The sequence below is a fragment of the Rhinatrema bivittatum genome, chromosome 2 (assembly GCF_901001135.1).
Source record: "Rhinatrema bivittatum chromosome 2, aRhiBiv1.1, whole genome shotgun sequence".
Classification (NCBI taxonomy): Eukaryota; Metazoa; Chordata; class Amphibia; order Gymnophiona; family Rhinatrematidae; genus Rhinatrema; species Rhinatrema bivittatum.
The window spans coordinates 2,504,007-2,530,864 of record NC_042616.1 but is presented as its reverse complement, the minus strand read 5'-3'; the positions used below and the strand labels follow the sequence as shown (position 1 = coordinate 2,530,864).

The 26,858-nt window shown below is 46.9% G+C and overlaps 1 protein-coding gene across 1 annotated transcript in view; it reads left to right on the top strand.

Annotated features, from left to right (window-relative positions):
• The window catches only part of SMARCD3 (SWI/SNF related, matrix associated, actin dependent regulator of chromatin, subfamily d, member 3), a gene marked incomplete in the record, with an annotated part of 148,545 nt that extends 123,381 nt beyond the window's left edge, over nt 1-25,164 (top strand). The window contains 5 exon segments of the mRNA XM_029587250.1: nt 3,500-3,597; nt 7,655-7,790; nt 12,957-13,079; nt 13,949-14,050; nt 24,675-25,164. Coding sequence (XP_029443110.1) covers nt 3,500-3,597; nt 7,655-7,790; nt 12,957-13,079; nt 13,949-14,050; nt 24,675-24,728 — 513 coding nt within the window.
• Nucleotides 25,165-26,858: the final 1,694 nt, after the last annotated feature.

The window sequence follows — 26,858 nt, the reverse complement described above, 5'->3', positions numbered from 1 at the left end:
CTAAGAAGATCCCATGCTATTGATGCAATTAATAGCAGTGGCTATTCCCTAAGTAAACTTGATTAATAGCCGTTAATGGACTTCTCCTCCAAGAACTTATCCAAACCTATTTTGAACCCAGCTGCACTAACTGCACTAACCACATCCTCTGGCAACAAATTCCAGAGCTTTATTGTGCGTTGAGTGAAAAAGAATTTTCTCCGATTAGTCTTAAATGTGTTACTTGCTAACTTCATGGAGTGCCCCCTAGTCCTTCTATTATTCGAAAGAGTAAATAACCAATTCACATCTACTCGTTCAAGACCTCTCATGATCTTAAAGACTTCTATCATATCCCCCTCAGCCGTCTCTTCTCCAAGCTGAACAGCTCTAACCTCTTCCGCCTTTCCTCATAGGGGAGCTGTTCCATCCCCTTTATCATTTTGGTTGCCCTTCTCTGTACCTTCTCCATCGCAACTATATCTTGTTTGAGATGCGGCGACCAGAATTGTACACAGTATTCAAGGTGCGGTCTCACCATGGAGCGATATAGAGGCATTATGACATTTTCCGTTTTATTAACCATTTCCTTCCTAATAATTATTCCTAACATTCTGTTTGCTTTTTTGACTTCTGCACCACACTGAGCTGACGATTTTAAAGTATTATCCACTATGATGCCTAGATCTTTTTCCTGGGTGGTAGCTCCTAATATGGAACCTAACATCGTGTAACTACAGCAAGGGTTATTTTTCCCTATATGCAACACCTTGCACTTATCCACATTAAATTTCATCTGCCATTTGGATGCCCAATCTTCCAGTCTCGCAAGGTCCTCCTGTAATGTATCACGGTCCGCTTGTGATTTAACTACTCTGAATAATTTTGTATCATCCGCAAATTTGATAACCTCACTCGTCGTATTACTTTCCAGATCATTTATAAATATATTGAAAAGCACAGGTCCAAGTACAGAACCCTGAGGCACTCCACTGTTTACCCTTTTCCACTGAGAAAATTGACCATTTAATCCTACTCTCTGTTTCCTGTCTTTTAACCAGTTTGTAATCCACGAAAGGACATCGCCTCCTATCCCATGACTTTTTAGTTTTCTTAGAAGCCTCTTATGAGGGACTTTGTCAAACGCCTTCTGAAAATCCAAATACACTACATCTACTGGTTCACCTTTATCCACATGTTTATTAACCCCTTCAAAAAAATGAAGCAGATTTGTTAGGCAAGACTTCCCTTGAGTCAATCCATGTTGATTGTGTTCCATTAACCCATTTCTTTCTTTATGCTCTACGATTTTGATCTTGAAAATAGTTTCCACTATTTTTCCCGGCACTGAAGTCAGGCTCACTGGTCTATAGTTACCCGGATCGCCCCTGGTGCCTTTTTTAAATATTGGGGTTACATTGGCCACCTTCCAGTCTTCAGTTACAATGGATGATTTTAGGTGATAGGTTACAAATTTTAACTAATAGATCAGAAATTTCAATTTTGAGACCACAAAATCCATGTGCTAAAAGCATCATAAAAATGGTCATGTTGGATTAGACCACAAAATCCATGTGCTAAAAGCATCATAAGAATGGTCACGTTGGATTAGACCACAAAATCCATGTGCTAAAAGCATAAGTATGGCCACGCTGGATTAGATAACAGAATCCAGGTACTAAACTCATCAAAAGCACACACCTCGGCGTTATCATTGACAACCAATTAAACCTAAGAAAATTAATCAACTCAACCATAAAAGAATGCTACTTCAAACTACATGTCCTCAAAAAACTGAGACCCCTCCTCCACTTCAACGATTTCCGTACAGTCCTTCAGGCCACTATATTTTCCAAAATTGACTACTGTAACTCTCTACTCCTAGGCCTCCCCACCACGACCATCAAACCACTCCGAATGCTGCAAAACGCCTCCGCCAGAATTCTCACCAACACCTACAAAAAAGACCACATCACCCCCATCCTTAAAGACCTCCACTGGCTCCCAAACTCTTTCAGAATTCTCTACAAGAATCTCTCAATCATACACAAAACCCTACACAACTGTAATTTAAATTGGCTTAAACGATTCACTCCACCACCATACCTCCAACTGACCCACTAGATCAGCCTGTAAAGGAATTCTACACACACCATCCCGTAAGATCACACACACCTCAATTCCACGAAAGAACGAGATCTATCCATTGCCGGACCCTCAATCTGGAACTCCTTGCCCCCTGATCTCCGTCAAGAGCAATGCACCCAGAAATTAAAAACTAATTAAAGCCCTGCTCTTTAAACAGGCATTCCGAGAAGAGCCCTCCGCTCACCACTCCACCACTTATCAATACTCCACATGCAGTTAGACACCCTCACCACCCCTCAACTTATTATTGCTCCTCAGGCAATTAGATACCCTCACCACCCCTCAACTTATTAATGCTCCTCAGGCAATTAGAAACCCTCACTACCCCTCAACTTATTATTGCTCCTCAGGCAATTAGATACCCTCACCACCCCTCAACATATTAATGCTCCTCAGGCAATTAGAAACCCTCACTACCCCTCAACTTATTATTGCTGCTCAGGCAATTAGAAACCCTCACTACCCCTCAACTTATTGCTCCTCAGGCAATTAGAAACCCTCACTACCCCTCAACTTATTATTGCTCCTCAGGCAATAAGAAGAGGGATGACCTGAGAAGAGGTATCTAATCTGTAATAACTTCCTCACTTACCCCCCAAATGTAAATCTTCCTCTTTTATTGATCCATGCTAGACACCACTTTGGAAAAGAACCCATAGTCCCCCATGTTACCCAATTTACTCATGTAATGCCACATCCGCCTCCATGAAAACTTCACTAGCGTACTTTATCATTGTTATTGCATTACATTTTGTTATTGTATCATGCTAAATTTCCTCATTAATTACGTATTGTATGAATTCTCTTATGATCATGTTCTTTTAATTGTTACCTCAATTACTTCGCGTTACCCTCACCACGTTCCATGTAATATGTTATGTTAAGTTCCTTGTAAACCGATATGATGTACCAATGAATACCAGTATATAAAAGCTTTTAAATTAATTAATAAATGCTGTTTCAGGTCACAAAATACAGGTGCTAAAAGCTTCATAAGAACAGCAAAGCTGGGTGAAAGCACAGTCCATTCGAGGCAGCATCCTGTGCCATGCTGAGTCAGATTAAAGGTCCATCTAGCCCAGCATCCTGTCTCTGACATTGGTCGCAGAGTTCATCTCAACGCTTCCTGTACATTTATAGATCCACAGGGTGCATGTTCTGGTGGCCAGGGAGAGGAGGGAGTGAGGGGTGGACAGCATGTGTATGTTTCACCCTATGTGACCACCTGGCAGTGCATCTCGCGTACCTGCTAGAGGTGACCGCAGGTAGCGGGGCAGGGGCTGGAATTTCAGTTACTATCAGGGGATTGGAAATTTGTCCTGGGTGCATGTGGATGACACTTTGATTCACCAATAGTCTCACTTCCCTGTAGATCTTTGACTGCCCTCGACTAAAGTTCTCTGAAATCCCTCAACGGCTGACAAACCTCTTACTGCCACCAGACCCCATCGTGATCAACCATATCATAAGGTGAGAGGGCAAAGCCAGCACTCATCCTTCCTGCTTACTCCTCCCTCCTCATTAACTACCGCTAAACTCCTCTTCTCCTTACAAACACCTCCTCTTATCCTCCTAAACTCCTCTTCTCCTTCCAAACACCTCCCCTTATCCTCCTAAACTCCTCTTCTTACATACACCTCCTCTTCTCCTCCTAAACTCCTCTTCTCCTTACAAACACCTCCTCTTATCCTCCTAAACTCCTCTTCTCCTTCCAAACACCTCCTCTTCTCCTCCTAAACTCCTCTTCTCCTTACAAACACCTCCTCTTCTCCTCCTAAACTCCTCTTCTCCTTACAAACACCTCCTCTTCTCCTTACAAACACCTCCTATCCTCCTAAACTCCTCTTCTCCTCACAAACACCTCCCCTTATCCTCCTAAACTCCTCTTCTCCTTCCAAACACCTCCCCTTATCCTCCTAAACTCCTCTTCTCCTTCCAAACACCTCCCCTTATCCTCCTAAACTCCTCTTCTTACATACACCTCCCCTTATCCTCCTAAACTCCTCTTCTCCTTACAAACACCTCCTCTTATCCTCCTAAACTCCTCTTCTCCTTACAAACACCTCCTCTTCTCCTCCTAAACTCCTCTTCTCCTTACAAACACCTCCTCTTCTCCTCCTAAACTCCTCTTCTCCTTACAAACACCTCCTCTTCTCCTCCTAAACTCCTCTTCTCCTTACAAACACCTCCTCTTATCCTCCTAAACTCCTCTTCTCCTTACAAACACCTCCTATCCTCCTAAACTCCTCTTCTCCTCACAAACACCTCCCCTTATCCTCCTAAACTCCTCTTCTCCTTCCAAACACCTCCCCTTATCCTCCTAAACTCCTCTTCTCCTTCCAAACACCTCCCCTTATCCTCCTAAACTCCTCTTCTCCTCACAAACACCTCCCCTTATCCTCCTAAACTCCTCTTCTCCTCACTCACTTCTGTAACCCGTACCCCTCTTCCTCTCTGGATCTTGTGGCTGGGCATGGTGACCGTGGGTAGCATTTGTGGCAGTAGGATTATTGCCTGGAGAGGGCGTAGCTGGGGCTGGATGAAGGTGCCCTGGCTGGGAGTTGTGACTGGGGACAATTGGTGGGAGGGGGGGAGAGAAATGATGTTGGATGTGGAGATTCTAGCTGATTGAAGGGGGAAAGTATGACCGTTGTGCAGGTATCCAGGCTGGGCAGAGGGAGGAGTGAATTCTGCTTCTTAGGTGCATTCATGACCAGAGTGAGAGAGGACATGTCTAGGCTGGGGGAGAATTGCTGGATGTAGGTGTGGAGAGATAAGACATAAGAAGTGTCATGCTGGGTCAGATCAATGGTCCATTTAGCCTAGCATACCTTGCCTAATGGTATCCAGTCCGGGTGACCTGGAAGTACCCAACAGATCCTAATGAGACATTAATTTCATGGGGTCACTCCCTCAAGTCTACCTTGCTAATTGTTAATGGACCTGCACTCCAGAAAGTTATTCATTTTTAAAAGCCCCGCTATAGTAGAATCAATGTATTTATATCCCACGTGCCCTTAGGTATGTGAACAGCCAGCTGCATCCTCCTCCACAAGGCGGCAAGACGCAGAGCCGCAGCTGATGAGGTACAAGTGACTTCAATTACTTACCTACTCTGCCTCATGGTAAATCCTCCCCACATCTTCCAGCAACAAACTATGCACTGACTGAAAGATACTTTCTTAAATTTGTTTTAAATCTGATACCAGTTAACGTTTGTCTGAGCGTAAATAGCCATTCCCTATTAATTTGTTCCAGCCCACTCATGATTTTATAAAGCTCTATCATAACCATCTCTCAGCCATCTCTTCTCCAAGCTGAACAGCCCCAACCTATTTAACCTTTCCTCATAGGGGAGCTGTTCCATCCCTTTTATCATTTTGGTTGCCCTTCTCTGTACCTTTGGCCTGTGTGGTGGGTGGGGGAAGCATGGGTAGTGCAGGTAAGAGATATGGCTGGATGCAGTGGGTGGATGGGACAAGCTAAAGAGTAGCAAATCACCTGGACCGGATGGTATGCACCCCGGGGCTCTGAAGGAACTAAAAAATGAAATTTCAGACCTATTAGTAAAAATCATGCATTATATCTGAAGACTGGAGGATAGCTAATGTAACCCCAATATTTAAAAAGGGCTCCAGGGGCGATCCGGGAAACTACAGACCAGTGAGCCTGACTTCAGTGCCAGGAAAAATAGTGGAAAGTGTTCTAAACATTAAAATCACAGAACATATAGAAAGACATGGTTTAATGGAACAAAGTCAGCATGGCTTTACCCAGGGCAAGTCTTGCCTCACAAATCTGCTTCACTTTTTTGAAGGAGTTAATAAACATGTGGATAAAGGTGAACCGGTAGATATAGTATACTTGGATTTTCAGAAGGCGTTTGACAAAGTTCCTCATGAGAGGCTTCTAGGAAAAGTAAAAAGTCATGGGATAGGTGGCGATGTCCTTTCGTGGATTGCAAACTGGCTAAAAGATAGGAAACAGAGAGTAGGATTAAATGGACAATTTTCTCAGTGGAAGGGAGTGGACAGTGGAGTGCCTCAGGGATCTGTATTGAGACCCTTACTTTTCAATATATTTATAAATGATCTGGAAAGGAATAGGACATAAGAACATAAGAAAATGCCATACTGGGTCAGACCAAGGGTCCATCAAGCCCAGCATCCTGTTTCCAACAGTGGCCAATCCAGGCCATAAGAACCTGGCAAGTACCCAAAAACTAAGTCTATTCTATGTAACCATTGCTAATGGCAGTGGCTATTCTCTAAGGATGAGTGAGGTTATCATTACAGGAGGACCTTGCAAGACTGGAAGATTGGGCATCCAAATGGCAGATGAAATTTAATGTGGATAAGTGCAAGGTGATGCATATAGGGAAAAATAACCCTTGCTATAATTACACAATGTTAGATTCCATATTAGGTGCTACTACCCAAGAAAGAGATCTAGGCATCATAGTGGATAACACATTGAAATCGTCGGTTCAGTGTGCTGCGGCAGTCAAAAAAGCAAGCAGGATGTTAGGAATTATTAGGAAGGGAATGGTGAATAAAACGGAAAATGTCATAATGCCTCTGTATCGCTCCATGGTGAAGACCGCACCTTGAATACTGTGTACAATTCTGGTTGCCGCATCTCAAAAAAGATATAATTGCGATGGAGAAGGTATAGAGAAGGGCAACCAAAATGATAAAGGGGATGGAACAGCTCCCCTATGAGGAAAGACTAAAGAGGTTAGGACTTTTCAGCTTGGAGAAGAGACGACTGAGGGGGGATATGATAGAGGTCTTTAAGATCATGAGAGGTCTCGAACGGGTAGATGTGAATCGGTTATTTACACTTTTGAATAATAGAAGGACTAGGGGGCACTCCATGAAGTTAGCATGGGGCACATTTAAAACTAATCGGAGAAAGTTCTTTTTCACTCAACGCACAATAAAGCTCTGGAATTTGTTGCCAGAGGATGTGGTTAGTGCAGTTACTGTTGCTGGGTTTAAAAAAAGGTTTGGATAAATTCATGGAGGAAAAGTCCATTACCTGCTATTAATCAAGTTTACTTAGGGAATAGCCTCTGCTATTAATTGCATCAGTAGCATGGGATCTTCTTAGTTTTTGGGTACTTGCCAGGTTCTTATGGCCTGGATTGGCCACTGTTGGAAACAGGATGCTGGGCTTGATGGACCCTCGGTCTGACCCAGTATGGCAATTTCTTATGTTCTTATGTAATTTAGGAATCCTGCCGGGTACCTGTGACCTGGATTGGCCACTGTTGGAAACAGGATGCTGGGCTTGATGGACCCTCGGTCTGACCCAGCATGGCATGTTCTTATGAGTGCGGATGGTACACTTGATGGATGTGTGACTTGATGAGGTGGATGGATGCGTGGAAGCTTTGGCGTAGTGAGGGGAGCATGCCTAGATGTAGGTACCCTGATGGGGGAAGGTTGAGGATGCACGACTGAGGCTAAATGCTTGCCAGACCTTCTTTAGAATTATTTGCTGACGTCTTGTGTTTGGCTTTCAGCGTTGACCCCACTGACCAGAAGAAGACTGCCTGTTACGATATTGATGTGGAGGTTGAAGATCCTTTGAAAGGTCAGATGAGCAGTTTTCTCCTTTCTACAGCCAATCAGCAGGAGATCACAGCCCTGGACAGCAAGGTATGGGCCCAGAGGTGATGTCAGCAGGGACTCGCACTGGCGAGATGCTGAGCATCCTGTCGGAAAAGCTCATGTAGAGGGAAGAGTCACAGAGCTCAGACAGAGAGGGCGGGTAGGGGAGGCATGCAGCAGATAAGAAGAGGTACGTGTGGGATATTAAATTTAGTGTTTGTATTTTGCCATTGTAAGGCAGATTGAATACTTGATGCTAGGCCCAGATAGCAGCATGGCAGGAAAGTTTGCACGGCATTGTGCAGGGCAGGTCAGTGCACAGGTGAAAGCAGAGAGCAGCTTACTGCAAATATTTACATCCAATCAGTTAACCTGGATTTAAGGATAGGGTGAGTTGAGGGAGAAGAGATAGAGAGGACAGAGACCCCTGCTAAGCATAAAGTGTGAGAAGAAGGAAGGGAAGAATGAGGGAAGGGAGGGGAGAGGCCTGTGCTAGCAAGGTGTGGGAGAGGGGAGGAGAGGGAAGGATGAGGACTGTACTGAGTGCAGGGAGTGGGAGGGAGGAGGGGTGTAATTAGTTTCCAGAACAACTTTCATAACATTAAACACCTAAAATACCTGCTAAAAATACAAAGGAGTAAAAATAATAAAATATGAAACAAATGAAGTAATCCAACAATACAGATAAACGTTAACATAAAATCATTACCACAAAAATCAACAAAACATTAAAAATAAAAACAGTAACATATTTTAGACATGCCCTAGGCATCCAAATCATCCTATATCTCAGCTATTACCCCTCGTAATTAACCATCTGTTCAGAGCTCATAGACAAACCATCCAGGTGAATCCAGCGCTGCTTACGCGCTCGTGACTGACACCTTAGTAAATAATGCACGTTATGATCCAGCCGTTAGCAGCTGGATTGTTTACATTGCAGCATGCCCCTGCTCATCTATACCCCTTCCAAGTTAAACTAAACTGACCTTAAAGCCACTTAGTAACCACAAATTAACAGACTTAATAAATCTTCCACTAACAGTTTCCTGCTGTCACTCATCAAGTATCTTGCCCTTTCATTTACTCAAAGGTTAAAGGCCAGCTTGAATGAATGAGCCTTCAGTGATTCCCTAGAACTAGTGCTTAAGGTCTCTATTCTGAGGTCTGGTACTAAGGTGTTCCATAATATTGGACCCTGGACATAAAACAGACATTCTCGTGTTTCATCAAGCCTGGGACATCCAATAAAGAGTGGGAAGCAGACCTCAAAATTTCTTATCAGTTGATATAATTTGAGAGCTGGATTAAAACCAGAGGGTGAATGTCCATTTCCTGTAGGTACCCGGATCAGTCCAGACTGCTGGGCATTGCCTCCCGTCCAGCAGATGGAGACAGAGAAAGATTCACAGGCAGCGCCTCTTAAGCTGGCGTGCCTCCTGCTGCTCCTCAGTATTTCTCTGTCTCCAGCAGATGGAGACAGAGAAAGATTCACAGGCAGCGCCTCTTAAGCTGGCGTGCCTCCTGCTGCTCCTCAGTATTTCTCTGTCTCCAGCAGATGGAGACAGAGAAAGATTCACAGGCAGCGCCTCTTAAGCTGGCGTGCCTCCTGCTGCTCCTCAGTATTTCTCTGTCTCCAGCAGATGGAGACAGAGAAAGATTCACAGGCAGCGCCTCTTAAGCTGGCGTGCCTCCTGCTGCTCCTCAGTATTTCTCTGTCTCCAGCAGATGGAGACAGAGAAAGATTCACAGGCAGCGCCTCTTAAGCTGGCGTGCCTCCTGCTGCTCCTCAGTATTTCTCTGTCTCCAGCAGGTGGAGGTGGAGCAAAACCGGCGCTTCTGATCCCAAGCTTAAAAAACAAAAAAAAAAAAAAAGGGGGGGGGGGGGGGACTTAGAATTTCCATTTCTTGGCCTCCCAGGGAGTAGTCAGGTCCTGGTGGGACTGGTAGTAGGCACTGGACGAGCAGGGGAATCCCAAACGTTGCTCCTGAGCCTGCCGGTGAGATGACAGATGGTGGTCCAGCTCCCTCCCTCCTTCAGCCTCTGCCAGTTTCTTCAGGGAATTTATCCCTTTTGGTTTTTCCTGTCTGTTCCCTCTTCTCCGGGGTACTTGTGGTAGTTTGTTGATAAAGTTATAAAAACAAACCGGTGTGAAAGCAGTTTTTAAAGGAGCAGTGCGGCAGAGCATCCTTTGCTGAGGAGCCCGGGAGACGTTTTCCAGCAAGGTGGGCAATTTCTTTTTCCCTTCTTGGGCTCTCTCTCCCTCCTCCCGTGGCTGCCAGCGCCTGCCCCGCGATGGTTCTAAGGCAGAGTGCCGCGCACGAGTCGGTGGTCACGCTGCGGTGATCGGCTTTCTAGCCACGCTCTGTCTGATTACTGCAGCCGTTGCCTCCCCGGTGGGGAGGGCTCTTCTTGTGCGCCCACGGTGGCAGGATCGCAGCAGCTGAGCGCCGGGAGGCTGCTCCCGGCCAATCCGTTCCCCCTCAGCGCGGGAACAGCAGCCATTTTGGGCGCTTTTCGCGCCGCAGAGGGGAAAGCTTTGGGGGGAGGGGATCGTCCTCCGTCTCTCTCCCCTGCTAATTCCAGCGTGTTACTGGCTCATGGTGCCATGGGGGAACTACCTGGTGTAGACCCCGATCCCAGAGAGGGTACATCCGTGGGTCCTGCGGTCTTCTCCCCAGAGTTTGTACTGCTGATGCTCCAGGGCTTTCCTGGCCAGCAGTTCTCATAAGCGGGGAGCCTCTAGCCTCCAGAGGTCCACTGGCCCCCCCCCCCGATAAGATGCCCAGAAAGGAGGAGACGCTAGCGGCAATTAGGATAAGGCGAGTTCAAGCCCCCGAGGCATGGGGGATTACCCGGGAGACCTCTTTGGAAGATTCGGACCCGGGGGAGGGGCCAGCGGACCCCACTCCACCTCTGACGTCCCGGACCTTGGCGCCTTGCCTGACCAATTACCCCCGATGGAGGGAAACGACCCTAAGGTGATCCGGTTATTTCAGAGGGACGAATTGGTGCCTTTGATTCCTCATGTCCTTGCGGAGCTCAGAATTGCGGAGTCACTCTCGGAGCCAAGCCCGGACACAGTGGATCCAGTCCTCGCGGGCTTGTGCGGGCCTACTAAGACCTTCCCCTTGCATGCCGTGGTAAAACAGCCGATGCTTCGAGAGTTGGACTCCCTGGAGACGGGCCTCAAGGTCAGCAGGGCAATGGACAAGTTGCATCCGTTGCCTAGGAGGTGTTGGAGCTACTGAGGCTTCCTAAGGTGGACGCGTCCGTCTCTGCGGTTATCAAGAGGATGACTATTCCAGTGGCAGGAGCAGTGGCTTTGAAAGATCTTCAAGATCGCAAATTGGAAGGTTATCTCAAAAAGATTTTTGAAGTTTCTGCCCTGGGCGTTCGTGCTGCGGTTTGTAGCGGGTATTTGCTCTGGGGAAGCCTGCGCCGGGTGCAGCAATTGCAAAGTTCCAAAGACCTTGCTATTTCCGAGGCGAAGCAGGCCGAGCGATTGCAGGCCGCGGTAGCTTATGGCGAGGATGCCCTTTATGATCTGCTTCGCACTTTTTCACGCACTATGGTATCTGAGGTGTCCACTCTGAGACCTCTGTGGCTATGGAACTGGGCAGCGGAAGTTTCATCTATGACTCAGTTGGGGGCACTCCCTTTTAAGGGCAAGCTCCTATTCGGGGAAGACCTGGAGCAGCTAATCAAGCATCTGAGCGATAATAAAGTTCATAAGCTCCCAGAGGATAAGCCGAAAGCCTTCTCTTCCACCCACTCTCGCTTTCGTGGCCAAAGGCATTTTCGTCAGAGCTGGGCTCAGAGCACCGGCCAAAGACAAGCCTCGGGAGGTTCCAGTCTATCACAGTCGTGGAACGACCCGGGACGGTGCAGGACAGGGCCCCAGTAGGGTCAAGTCCGCCCAACGAGTTGAAGCCGAACCAGTCCATGGATCCAGTTATAGGGGATCACCTGACTTTCTTTATCAAGGAGTGGGTCAAGATCACATTGGACCAGTGGGTTCTCAGCGTGATAGAACATGGCTATACATTAGAATTTACTCGTCCTGTCTGAAACCTGTTCCTGGTATCCCCCTGCGGGTCTCCAGAAAAGGAGTTCATCGTTTGCCAGACCCTGGATCGACTCCAAAGTCTGCGGGTCATCATGCCCATCCTTCAAGCAAAGCACGGAAAGGGACGTTATTCCATTTACTTCGTCATCCCAAAGGAGGAAGGAACCTTTCGGCCCATCCTGGATTTGAAGAAAGTCAACCTGGCTCTCAAGGTGCCCTGTTTTAGAATGGAGACGCTCCAGTCGGATACCGAAGGGTGAATACCTGGCATCCCTAGATCTGACGGGATTTATTTATTTGTTTGTTTAAAAATGTTTGTATACCGCCTTTACAATTCAAAAGAATTAATCAAAACGGTTCACAACAAACATACCATCAGATGTTCCTCAGATTTATGGTTCTCAGTCAACATTTTTAGTTTGTGCTTTGCCATTCGGCCTTGCCACAGCTCCATGGATCTTCACCAAAATGATGGTGGTGGTGGTGGTGGTGGTGGGGTCGTGCGGAAGGAGGGAGTTTTGGAGAGAACTATTCTAGAAAGGTGTAGGAGAGAGGAGAGATATGAGGGGAGGGAAGGGAAGGGAGAGGACGATCCTTGAGTAGGGGTGGAAGTAAGGGGGTATAATAAGGGAAGAAGCCTTGCCGAGTAGAGGGGTGAAAGGGATGATGAGTATTTATTTATTTAGCACTTTTATATACCGATTTTCCAGTAACAGAATTACTAATCAATTCGGTTTACATTCTAAACAATAACAATGACAAGTTGATGTCTTACAATAAACAGGTAGTTAGAACTTGGATACAGATATATGGGGTTAATAACATAACGTAAAAGTTACAGAGCCTAGTGTAGGCTGGAGAACAGATGTTCGGCATAAGGCTAGGTTTTTGATTTTAGACTGCATAAAGATAAGTAAATGACATGCAAGTTCTCTAGGGGGTTACCAATGAAGGGATCATTGGAAGGGAATTCAGCTGGCTGAGTAGAAAGAAGGGAGGGAGGAGAGATTGCTGGGTCAGAGGGAGGAGGTGTGTAACGAGGGGAGAGACCTGTGCTCATCACAAGGGAAGGGAGGAAATGGGCTAGAAAGAGGGGAGAGAGAAGAGTGTCCATTTACATATCATCATATTTTTCTGCTTTCAGATTCATGAAACAATTGAATCAATCAATCAGTTGAAAATTCAGCGAGATTTTATGCTAAGCTTTTCCCGAGATCCGAAGGGTTACATCCAGGAATGGCTGAGATCTCAGAGTCGAGATCTGAAGGTGAGAACCAAGGAAAAAGGGAAAAACAGGTATCCTGCACTAAATAAGGTGTCAGGGTCAGGATGCCAGAGGTAAGGGAAGGAGATGTATCCAGCACTAAATACAGTATCAGGGTCAGGATGTTCCGAGAGGATGCCAGAGGTAAGGGAAGGAGACGTATCCTGCACTAAATACAGTATCAGGGTCAGGAGACGTATCCTGCACTAAATACACTATCAGGGTCAGGAGACGTATCCTGCACTAAATACAGTATCAGGGTCAGGATGTAAGGGAAGGAGACGTATCCAGCACTAAATACAGTATCAGGGTCAGGATGTACCGAGAGGATGCCAGAGGTAAGGGAAGGAGACGTATCCAGCACTAAATACAGTATCAGGGTCAGGATGTAAGGGAAGGAGACGTATCCAGCACTAAATACAGTATCAGGGTCAGGATGTAAGGGAAGGAGACGTATCCAGCACTAAATACAGTATCAGGGTCAGGATGTACCGAGAGGATGCCAGAGGTAAGGGAAGGAGACGTATCCTGCACTAAATACAGTATCAGGGTCAGGATGTACCGAGAGGATGCCAGAGGTAAGGGAAGGAGACGTATCCAGCACTAAATACAGTATCAGGGTCAGGATGTAAGGGAAGGAGACGTATCCAGCACTAAATACAGTATCAGGGTCAGGATGTACCGAGAGGATGCCAGAGGTAAGGGAAGGAGATGTATCCCCATCTGCCTGTTTCTCTTCCCAGCTGCTCTTGTGCTTCCCTGCCACATTCCCCCTCCAGCTCTCTCTCTGTATCTGCCCCCTCTGCCGTGTTTGCCCCCATATTTTCTGTCCAGCACCTCCTTACACTGTCCTGGTGTTTCCTCTTCCTCAGGTAATGACCGACGTGGTGGGAAGTCCTGAGGAGGAGCGGCGAGCTGAGTTCTACCATGAGCCCTGGTCCCAGGAGGCAGTGAGCAGATATTTCTACTGTAAGGTAAGCAGCTCCCCAGCCCTGGGGCTGAGTCCAGGGACAGGGAGATTTCCTTGCTCTCTCATTCCTTCACAAGCTTATAGGCGTCTATTCACGTTTCAGACTTTAAATGTTCTCATGGCTATTGCTCACCTGTAAAGATGCAGCAGAGATGCTCGGCCCAGACTCTTCCTGTCTAATCTAACACCAACTGCGCACTGTCACTTCCTACCAAGGCTCTCTGTATCTTTCCTGTGTGCCAGATTTATTTACATACATGATGTGAAAGCAGATTATGTATCACATGTATCCTCCTTTCTGATTGTAGAGTAAGGAAAGACAAGAGGTAGATAACTGATGGAGGATAGTTACCTCTCCTTAAAGACAGTCTGGGGTGTTTTGTGAGGATCACATTTCCCTGGAGGGGGTGTTAGGAAAAGAAGGTTTTCATGGGTAATGATTCAGATGGACTGAATCAAATCACGGTGAACCTAGAAGATGTGGTAGGCCTGATTGACAAACTGAAGAGGTAGTAAATCACCTGGACCGGATGGTATACACCCCAGAGTTCTGAAGGAACTAAAAAATGAAATTTCAGACCTATTAGTAAAAATTTATAACCTATCATTAAAATCATCCATTGTACCTGAAGACTGGAGGATAGCAAATGTAACCCCAATATTTAAAAAGGGCTCCAGGGGCGATCCGGGAAACTACAGACCGGTTAGCCTGACTTCAGTGCCAGGAAAAATAGTGGAAAGTGTTCTAAACATCAAAATCACAGAACATATAGAAAGACATGGTTTAATGGAACAAAGTCAGCATGGCTTTACCCAGGGCAAGTCTTGCCTCACAAATCTGCTTCACTTTTTTGAAGGAGTTAATAAACATGTGGATAAAGGTGAACCGGTAGATATAGTATACTTGGATTTTCAGAAGGCGTTTGACAAAGTTCCTCATGAGAGGCTTCTAGGAAAAGTAAAAAGTCATGGGATAGGTGGCGATGTCCTTTCGTGGATTGCAAACTGGCTAAAAGACAGGAAACAGAGAGTAGGATTAAATGGGCAATTTTCTCAGTGGAAGGGAGTGGACAGTGGAGTGCCTCAGGGATCTGTACTGGGACCCTTACTGTTCAATATATTTATAAATGATCTGCAAAGAAATACGACGAGTGAGATAATCAAATTTGCAGATGACACAAAATTGTTCAGAGTAGTTAAATCACAAGCAGATTGTGATAAATTGCAGGAAGACCTTGTGAGACTGGAAAATTGGGCATCCAAATGGCAGATGAAATTTAATGTGGATAAGTGCAAAGTGATGCATATAGGGAAAAATAACCCATGCTATAATTACACAATGTTGGGTTCCATATTAGGTGCTACAACCCAAGAAAGAGATCTAGGCGTCATAGTGGATAACACATTGAAATCGTCGGTTCAGTGTGCTGCGGCAGTCAAAAAAGCAAACAGGATGTTGGGAATTATTAGAAAGGGAATGGTGAATAAAACGGAAAATGTCATAATGCCTCTGTATCGCTCCATGGTGAGACCACACCTTGAATACTGTGTACAATTCTGGTCGCCGCATCTCAAAAAAGATATAATTGTGATGGAGAAGGTACAGAGAAGGGCTACCAAAATGATAAGGGGAATGGAACAACTCTCCTATGAGGAAAGACTAAAGAGGTTAGGACTTTTCAGCTTGGAGAAGAGACGACTGAGGGGGGATATGATAGAGGTGTTTAAAATCATGAGAGGTCTAGAACGGGTAGATGTGACTCGGTTATTTACTCTTTCGGATAATAGAAGGACTAGGGGGCACTCCATGAAGTTAGCATGGGGCACATTTAAAACTAATCGGAGAAAGTTCTTTTTTACTCAACGCACAATTAAACTCTGGAATTTGTTGCCAGAGGATGTGGTTAGTGCAGTTAGTATAGCTGTGTTTAAAAAAGGTTTGGATAAGTTCTTGGAGGAGAAGTCCATTACCTGCTATTAAGTTCACTTAGAGAATAGCCACTGCCATTAGCAATGGTTACATGGAATAGACTTAGTTTTTGGGTACTTGCCAGGTTCTTATGGCCTGGATTGGCCACTGTTGGAAACAGGATGCTGGGCTTGATGGACCCTTGGTCTGACCCAGTATGGCATTTTCTTATGTTCTTAAGAAGGGAGAGATGGTTTCGGGCCTGCTTATTTACACCTTCATCCCAAATCTATTTAAGCTCTCTCACACTGGTAGCCCATTCCTGGCATCCACCACCCTCTCAGCTGCTTGCCTTCTCCTAGGACACCAGGATGGTAGCCCTCTCACATGGGTGACATCATCAGATGGAGCCTGGCACAGAAAACACTGAGCCTGCCACTAGCCACACATCCACCTGGGGTCCCTCTTCAGTCTCTTCAGCGGAGTTGTCCTCTCGCGTTTCTGGAGCTTGTGCTTTTTCTTTTGGAAAACTATGTTCCTCAGTCGTCTTTCTGCTTTCCCTGCACTGGGGTCCTCTTCCCAGCTTTAGTTAGTCTTTGTTTGGTACGGTCGGTTCCTGGTTGCTGAGTCCTTCAGGATCCGCCGGTCATCAAGAGCTCGCTGGCTGCTTTTTGTCATGGTGTCAACCGGTTTTTGTTGGTGCCCCCAGTGCCTTTGGACTATGTCCCTTACGGATCTGCATGATGTGTGTATCCTATGCATGGGGGCATCGCACAACATTTGGGGGTGTTGTTCCTGTGACCAGATGACCCCCAGGGGCCAGCGTGCTCACCTGGACAAGATGGAGAAGCTGTTCAGATCGAAGATGTCTGAGCCATCGACCCCGGTGTTGGGGGCATCAGCTCTGCAGGACCGGGGGAACCGATGGACATGGACGTCGGCGACCAGCCTGCATCAGTCTCTCTCGAGGACTTCTGGATCATCTCCTTCCTCCTTGACTCCGGAGAAAGACCAGGCCGAGCATTGTGGGAAACCTCGTAAACATCACCACCAGTCTCCCGTTTCGCAGGGTTCTGGGCTTGGGTTGGCACAGACTTCTGCTGTGATGCCCTGAAGCGACCCTGTGGCGAGAAGGTACTGCCCTCCATCAATGCCTGGGGTCTGAAGCATTCCCCACCGATTCCAGTGCTGGGCACCTATCTTCCTCCGGGCTCTGGGGAGATCTGGCTACGCCTCCTCCTCCTCCTCAGCCTGTCCTGTTGTCTGCGGTCTTCAAGGAGGAGCTGGAATGCAGGGTGCAACTGGAAGTTGTTTGAGCCCTGCAGGGCATTGAGCCGCCACTGATGTCAGAGCCTGCATTTTCCATGTCGATGCCACTGCTGGGAGCACCTTGATGTTCTTCTCTGCGTTCTCACACAGCTGATGCCGGTTCCTGGGGTACCTCTATGCCCAGGCCGTGGGACCTGAGAAGGAGCCCCCTCAAGCATCTCTGATGACGCCCCTTATTACCTGTGGGGGATGATATCTCCAAGTCTTCCTCTGATGACTCAGGTGACCTTCTCTGAGACCCATCTCCTTCAGAGGAACAACGCTGGTTCCACCGGTCTGTGCACTCCCAATTACATCGTTTCCAAGGTCCAGCCCCTGAAAGATATCTTCCTGGCCACTTGAAAGCTCAAACAGAAATTATGTACAATTCCCTTTGCAAGTCTCTGAGCAGGGTTTGAACCCTCCCAGCCTGGGTGGGAGGCAGTTGCCCTCCCCACTGAGCCAGCAACTCACTTTGCAAAGGCTGGCTGCAACAGTTCATAAGTCTTTAGCCTTTGAGGTCTTTCCTCTCGGCCATTCACGAGCAAACAAACAAAATCTTCATATGTTCTCACAAAGTTCAAAGTCAGGCCCACTGGGCCTAACTGCCACCTCCCACTGTATCTCTCAGGATATTTTCCTTGTCCCTTCAGATACAACCACCCGCTTGGCATTTCTCCTGGTAAAGTATCCTTGAAGTAAATCCAAACAAACAGAAGCTCTTATATCCCCAAGCTCACCTTCTTTGTGATAAACTGTTGCCATCTTTCTTCACATGGTAGTGGAATATCCAGAATCAAAGTTTCCCAGAGCAAACAGGTAACCCGGTCCTTCCTCCTCAGTCCCCAGCAGGAGACTGAGAGTGCTCTACTAGGGAGTCCTTTTTATCCTGTGGAAACTCCTCCTCCAATCACCGGTGATTGGCTCAGAAAGACTCCTCCTCAATTTGGCCCTCCCCTTGAAGCCAAGGATTGGTTTCCAGAGCTCCACCCTTAACCTCCCACACCTGTGGTTCCTCTTTCTCTGTAGCATCCAGGGGAAGGAACCAGGGGACGTCCCTAGCTTGGTGGTGTTTTGTTTTCCTTCCCCCCTTCTCTTGGATTTTTGGTTCTGGGGTTTTTAACTAACCTCTCAGCAGAACCAGGGGTCACGATTTGAGGCTCCAGGGAGGAAGATTCAGAACCAATGTCAGGAAGTATTTCTTCACGGAGAGGGTGGTGGATGCCTGGAATGCCCTTCCGGAGGAAGTGGTGAAGACCAGAACTGTGAAAGACTTCAAAGGGGCGTGGGATAAACACTGTGGATCCATAAAGTCAAGAGGCCGCCAATGAAGAGTGGGTGACTCGCCAGAATGATGGCTACTGCCTGGACACAATACCCTTATTCAATAAACATACACATGCTTACTGTGACTCCAACATCGCTCTAAGCTTCAACAGCAAGAGGAAATGTGGAAAAAAGGATTTGCACTTACAAAGCCGGGAGTAGCTGGCTTGTTACGGCGGTTACTACCCCAAACCAAAAAAGCCTGATACTTCACTTTCAATGCATATACAACATGGCTCTCTGCTTCAACGGCAGGGGAGAAGAAAAACTGATACTTCACACATCCAGCAGAGCTCTCTGCTTCAACGGCAAGGGAGAAGAAAAAGGGTTCGCACTCACAAAGCAGGGAGTAGCTGGCTTGTTACGGCGGTTACTACCCCAAACCAAATGTGCCTGATACTTCACTTTCCATGCATATCCAGCATGGCTCTCTGCTTCAACGGCATGGGAGAAGACTGATACTTCACGCATATCCAGCATAGCTCTCTGCTTCAACGGCATGGGAGAATGACTGATACATCACGCATTTCCAGCATAGCTCTCTGCTTCAACAGCAGGGGAAAAAAAAAAACAAAACAAAAAAAAACTGATGCTTCACGCATATCCTGCATAGCTTCAACGACAGGGGTGAAGAAAAAAAGGATTCGCAATCACAAAGCGAGGAGTAGCTGGCTTGTTACGGCGGTTACTACCCCAAACCAAATGTGCCTGATACTCCACTTCACTTTCCATGCATATCCAGCATGGCTCTCTGCTTCAACGGCAGGGGAGAAAAAAACTGATACTTCACGTATATCCAGCATAGCTCCCTGCTTCAACGGCAGGGGAGAAGAAAAACTGATACTTCACGCATATCCAGCATAGCTCCCTGCTTCAACGGCAGGGGAGAAAAAAAAACAACCAATAAGGGCTGAATAACACAGTCTGGGTAAAACAAATAAACATGGGTGTAGCTTGCTTATTGCGGCGGTTACTACCCCTACTACCCCTAACTAATCAAGCTTGATATTTCACTTGGATGCAGCTCCATCACTGCTCTCTGCATTAATGGTGGGGGTGGAAGGGAAATAGAACCAAGAGCTAAGAAAAACAGATAAGTATGAGAGAAAAAATGTGTGAAGCTTGCTGGGCAGACTGGATGGGCCATTCGGTCTTCTTCTGCCGTCATTTCTACGTTTCTATGTTATGTTGGGATGTATACCCCGTCACACCATGCCAGAAGCCATTCCTTTTAAACATCTGACAGAAGAGGATGCCAGACACAAGATGCTGGAGGTCCTCCAGTTTGTGGATGCTCCAAAGGAGGTGGTGGTTGTTCCCATCCATGAGATATTTAAGGAGTTGCTCCTTAGAATTTGAGAACACCCCATTGCTGTGTGTCTAGTGAATAAGAAAACTGATGGATGTACTTGGTTCAGCACTCTACGGTTTCGAGAAGCGTCAACTCCCTCACCAGTCAGTTGTGGTGGAGTCCACCCTCAAGAGGGCCAAGCGTTCTTGCACCCATGCCTCCACTCTTCCAGGATGGGAGCACAGGGCATTGGATGCGCTGGAAAGAAAGATTTTTCAGGGTGGCCATGCTGATTGCCCGTATCGCCTCCTACCAGCTATATATGACTCAGTATTCTCATAACCTCTGGAAACAGATCCAGGACATGGCCAAGCACCTGCCCCAACAGCAGCAGGACGCTTTCTTGATTGTCATCCGGCAGGGTCTTGAATGTGGCAAGCATGAGGTGAATTCCACCTATGACATCTTCGAGACAGCAGCAAGGGTAGGGGCCATGGGCATTGGTGCCCGCAGGATAGCCTGGCTCCGGGCCTCAGATCTTTGCCCAGTGGTGCAGGAGAGGCTTGCTGACCTGCCATGTACCAGCCAGAATCTCTTTGGTAACAAGGTGAGGGATGCTGTGGCTCAGTTAAAGAATCATCATGAGACCATCCAGCATCTCAGCCAGTATGTCAGACCCGCTATCCTCGGCCAAGAGGTCTGTCCTACCACCAGAGGAAATACTATCCTCCTGCTTCTCGTACCCGATCACAGCAGGTGAGCTCTAGGGGCTGACCCAGGCAGCATCAGACCCCCTCAAATCTCAGCCGGCCCCCCAGCCAAGCCCCACCACAGGGTTTTGACTGGTTGCAAGGGAGTGTAAACCAGCCGCCTATACTCTTGACACAAGACCCTCTGGCTACGGTTCTTTGTGTACCATTGGCCCAGCATCACCTCGGACCAGTGGGTTCTGACCATTATTCGTCAGGAATACAGGCTGAACTTTCTGGGTGTCCTTCAGAACTCCCTCCCTGTGCCCTTCCTGGGGTCCAACGAGGCATTTGGACATGCTTTTTAGAGGAGCTCTGTGCCCTCATAACATTTATTTATTTTATTTATTTAGCATTTTTCTATACCGACCTTCAAAGTTAAATACCTTATCAGGTCGGTTTACATCGAACAGGGACATAAACAGTAAACATAAACAACTTATTATAATCAGGAGAAAAACAAAGTTACATTTAACAAGGACTGCAAAACTTGGAAGCTTAGAACAGCTGGAAAGAAGGCTTAAAAGGGTAGTAAGTTAAGAAACTAAGACCTAAAAGTCCGTGCTAGTGCTAGTTGAGCTGTTATGAAAGTACTGATGCTTGTGAAGTATTTAGAGAGGATCTGGGTTCCATTGCTCATGAGCCGGTTCATCGTCTAATGTGTGTCTGAGGGGTCCGGGAAGGCTTGGCGGAACAATCAAGTCTTGAGTTTTTTCTTAAATGTTACTAGGCAGGGTTCCAGCCTGAGATCTGCTGGGAGGTTGTTCCAGATGGCTGGGCCTGCTATAGAGAACGCTCGGTCTTTGGTCGTGATGAGGCGCGTGGCTTTGGTTGTGGGGGGTTGAAGTGCTCCTTTGTAGTTTTCTCTAATCGGTCTGCTGGAGGTATGGAGTCCGAAAGGGATTTCGAGATCGAGGTGAAGGTGATTATGGATGGATTTATGTATTAAAGTGAGTGATTTGTGCAGGACTCTGAAGTTGACTGGTAGCCAGTGTAGGTTTCGGAGGATGGGAGTAATATGCTCTCTCCGGCTGGTGCTGGTCAAAATTCTGGCCGCGGCGTTCTGTATCATCTGTATCATCTGCAGCGGCCCCTGTCCTTACTGCTTCAGCGGACCGTCAAGCCCGGTCCGCTGAAGCAGTAAGGACAGGGGTTCTACTCCTGATATTTCCTGATTCCAAAGAGAACCGGGGGACTCCGTCCTATTCTAGACCTGAGAGCCTTGAACAAATTTCTAAGAAGAGAAAAGTTCAAGATGGTCTCTCTGGGCATCCTGATTCCCCTACTGCAAAGAGGGGACTGGCTATGCTCCCTTGATCTAAAAGATGCCTGCACTCACATTGAGATCTTCCATGATCACAGGAAGAACATACTGTTTGTGGTGGGCGGGCAACACTTCCAGTACAGGGTGTTGCCTTTCGAACTAGCCTCGGCCCCACGCGTTTTTACCAAGTGTCTGGCCGTGGTGGGTGAGCTCCTCCACAGGTGTTTCCCTACCTGGATTATTGGCTGGTCAAGAGTGCTACCCAGGTGGGAGCAGTACGATCCCTGCGCTTGACCATTCAGGTGTTGGACTCCCTGGGGTTTATCAAAAATTACCTGAAATCCCATCTCAACCCATCCGCCTGCGTTGGGCTTCATTGGCGCCATGTTGGACATGGCTCAGGCCAGGGCTTTTCTTCCCTGCAATCAGATGCTCATGCTGGTGTCCATGGCAGGAGTGGCCCAATGGAGCGGCAGATTTCAGCTCACCACATGTTGCAACTCCTGGGACTCATGGCCGCAACCGTCCATGCTACTTCCTTCACTATCTTACATATGCACAGAACTCAATGGATCTTGCGGTCCCAGTGGCAGCAGGCCCCCCCAGGACCTCCACGTGCGCATCCACATTAAGCCACCTCTCCAGGACTCCTTGTCTTGGTAAGGGAGTCTTTCCAATATGGAGCAGGAGATACCCTTTCAAAATCCCCCTGCCCAAATTGTACTCACCACGGATGTGTCCAGCCTGGGGTGGAGTGCCGATGTGGAAGGGCTCCACACCCAAGACTTGTGGTCTGCCCAGGAAGCTCAGTGTCAAATCAACTTCCTGGAGCTCTGTGCCATCAGGTATGTCCTTTGGGCATTCAGAGATCAGCTAACCAACAAGGCGGCCCTGATCCAGACTGACAACTAGATGGCGATGTGGTCCATCAACAAGCAGGGAGGTACAAGGTCGTTCCCCTGGGCCAGGAGGTGGTGCAGATTTGGTCGTGGGCTCTGTCCCAGGGTATGGTGCTACAAGCCAAGTATCTGGCTAGGATCAAGAATGTGGTGGTGGCAGGGTGAGTCGCGCCTTCCAGCCCCATGAGTGGTCTCTAAATCAGGCAGTAGCGGATCGGATCTTCCATTTCTAGAGAACCCTGGATGTGGTTCACATCCCCCTACAACAGGAAGGTGAATCAGTTCTGCTCCCTGTACAGGGCAGACAGTAAACCAGCCTCAGACACCTTTGCCCACCATTTGGGCAAGAGTCTTCTGTACACATATCCTCCAATTCCTCTGGTGACGACGGCTATCCTGAAGCTTCGACAAGACGGGGGGACTATGATCCTCTTAGCCCCTCACTGGCCAAGACAGATCTGGTTCCCGCTCCTCGGGGATCTCTCTCTCCAGGAACCGATCAGTCTGGGACTTCTCCAGACCTCATCATGCAGGATCGGGGCAGGCTGCACCATCCCAACCTCCAGGCCTTGTTCCTGATAGCCTGGATGTTGAGAGGTTATTTCTACAGCCCTTTGAGCTGTCTGATGATGTGTCTCAAGTCCTGGTGGCTTCTAGGAAGCCTTCCACTAGGAAGTCTTATGGCCTAAAATGGAGGACGTTTTCCGCATGGTATGAGCACTATGGCTTGGATCCATTCACTCATGGGTGAGGACTACCATCCTGGTTGTACTAGGAGAAAGCAGAGTTGCTTACCTGTAACAGGTGTTCTCCTAGGATGACAGGATGTTAGTCCTCACGAAACCCACCCACCACCCCGCGGAGTTGGGTTTCTCCTATGTTTGATATTTTTTTGAAATTCTATGTTACGAGACTGAAGAGGGACCCCACATGGACGGATGGATAATGGCATGCTGGGCATGCTCAGTGTGCTAGTCAAAGTTTTCCGTGCCAGGCTCCATCTGATGATGTCACTCATGTGTGAGAACTAATCCTGCTGTCCTAGGAGAACACCTGCTACAGGTAAGCAACTCTGCTTTCCCTCTGACCCTAATGACTAGTACACTACAATTCACCTGCAGTCCTCAAGAGATGCAAATGGGTTGGGTTTCCGAATATCCCAAATGAATATGCATGAGAAATTTGCATGCAACTGAGGTAGTGCATATGCAGATCTCTCTGTTGCATGTTAATTAGGGGTAACTAGAAAAGCTGACCTGTTTCAACCCGTTGAGGAGTGGAAGAGAATAGCAGTCTACAATACATTAGGCCCAGTGGAAGCACAAGCAAGTGGTGCATGGCAGGGAGAGATTAGCACTGGTGTCATATGTGATACTGAAAGCCAATCCGGTCTGCCTGACTACTGCTGTTGTACTCTACTAAAGATATATCCCAGTTGTCAACTGTACAAGTCTGACCGTCTGCCAGATATTGCTTCTTATCAAAGTCGTCTTCCTCTTGGGACTTTTAAGAGTCTACACTTAATCCAGCTCCCTACTTTCCTCCCACGTCATATTAAGAAACTTTGCACGTGTTTTAGCCAAATAAACTGCTTCAGCATTAAATCCAAGGTGTTCAGGCCAGATTATGTGGAGGAGATGGTTCTCTTTCTATAGAAGGCAATCCTTGCATACAGGTCAAGTCCTTTCGTGTTGCTAACACTTTCTGTGTAGCGCGGACCCCCTAGAGTACAGTATGTACAGTTCTGAACCTGTGTTGTTGGTACCTATATCTCTATAAAGGGGAACTCGTGTGTAGTGTGTTTATTTTCAAGTGCTTTGATGTTAGAAGCTATTTCATTGTGCTTTTTCCCTGTCTCTCACTTTTCTATGTTTATTTGCAGATTCAGCAGCGCAGGCAGGAGCTGGAACAGTCCTTGGGGGTCCGGAATACATAAATACTCATTTACCTATCACCCTGATGTCATTTGGACTCTACTTATGGGGCGACGGAGTTGCTTGGAGTGTGAGACATGGACTCGACTCCTCCGGTGGGACATTGAGACCCTGCTGAAGGTGTTGATCCAGTATAAACGAGAGAAGAAAATGCTCTCACAGGAGGAGCGACTGTGGTTGGGGGTTAGGTCTTACTGCACCACTGGAGACACCCGTGCCAGCCCTGTACTACAGCATTCACTCAGGGGAGGGAACTCGCTCCACTCGGCCCTGCCAACCTGAGGACTTCTTTCACGTTCTGAGATGGCTAGCACTGTTGTATTGTTGTATAGATAACAAGTAGTCACAGCTCAACCATGGGTATCATTCAGTCTTAAACTTTTATAGGAATGAGTCACAGGCAAAAATCTAAGTAAAAATGAAATCTGACATTACTTCTACAGGACTCATGTGTAGTCTATTTCAAGCACTGTGCACTTACATAGGATATGAAGGAGTCACAGACAGGTACAGGATAGCAGTGATCTCTTACATGGTATAAGAAGGAGTCACAGACAGGTATAGGATAGCAGTGATCTCTTACATGGTATAAGAAGGAGTCACAGACAGGTATAGGATAGCACTGATCTCTTACATGGTATAAGAAGGAGTCACAGACAGGTATAGGATAGCACTGATCTCTTACATGGTATAAGAAGGAGTCACAGACAGGTATAGGATAGCAGTGATCTCTTACACGGTATAAGAAGGAGTCACAGACAGGTATAGGATAGCACTGATCTCTTACATGGTATAAGAAGGAGTCACAGACAGGTATAGGATAGCACTGATCTCTTACATGGTATAAGAAGGAGTCACAGACAGGTATAGGATAGCACTGATCTCTTACATGGTATAAGAAGGAGTCACAGACAGGTATAGGATAGCAGTGATCTCTTACATGGTATAAGAAGGAGTCACAGACAGGTATAGGATAGCGCTGATCTCTTACATGGTATAAGAAGGAGTCACAGACAGGTATAGGATAGCACTGATCTCTTACATGGTATAAGAAGGAGTCACAGACAGGTATAGGATAGCACTGATCTCTTACATGGTATAAGAAGGAGTCACAGACAGGTATAGGATAGCACTGATCTCTTACATGGTATAAGAAGGAGTCACAGACAGGTATAGGATAGCAGTGATCTCTTACATGGTATAAGAAGGAGTCACAGACAGGTATAGGATAGCAGTGATCTCTTACATGGTATAAGAAGGAGTCACAGACAGGTACAGGATAGCACTGATCTCTTACATGGTATAAGAAGGAGTCACAGACAGGTATAGGATAGCACTGATCTCTTACATGGTATAAGAAGGAGTCACAGACAGGTACAGGATAGCAGTGATCTCTTACATGGTATAAGAAGGAGTCACAGACAGGTATAGGATAGCACTGATCTCTTACATGGTATAAGAAGGAGTCACAGACAGGTATAGGATAGCAGTGATCTCTTACATGGTATAAGAAGGAGTCACAGACAGGTATAGGATAGCACTGATCTCTTACATGGTATAAGAAGGAGTCACAGACAGGTATAGGATAGCACTGATCTCTTACATGGTATAAGAAGGAGTCACAGACAGGTATAGGATAGCACTGATCTCTTACATGGTATAAGAAGGAGTCACAGACAGGTATAGGATAGCACTGATCTCTTACATGGTATAAGAAGGAGTCACAGACAGGTATAGGATAGCAGCTGATCTCTTACATGGTATAAGAAGGAGTCACAGACAGGTATAGGATAGCACTGATCTCTTACATGGTATAAGAAGGAGTCACAGACAGGTATAGGATAGCAGTGATCTCTTACATGGTATAAGAAGGAGTCACAGACAGGTATAGGATAGCAGTGATCTCTTACATGGTATAAGAAGGAGTCACAGACAGGTATAGGATAGCACTGATCTCTTACATGGTATAAGAAGGAGTCACAGACAGGTATAGGATAGCAGTGATCTCTTACATGGTATAAGAAGGAGTCACAGACAGGTATAGGATAGCACTGATCTCTTACATGGTATAAGAAGGAGTCACAGACAGGTATAGGATAGCACTGATCTCTTACATGGTATAAGAAGGAGTC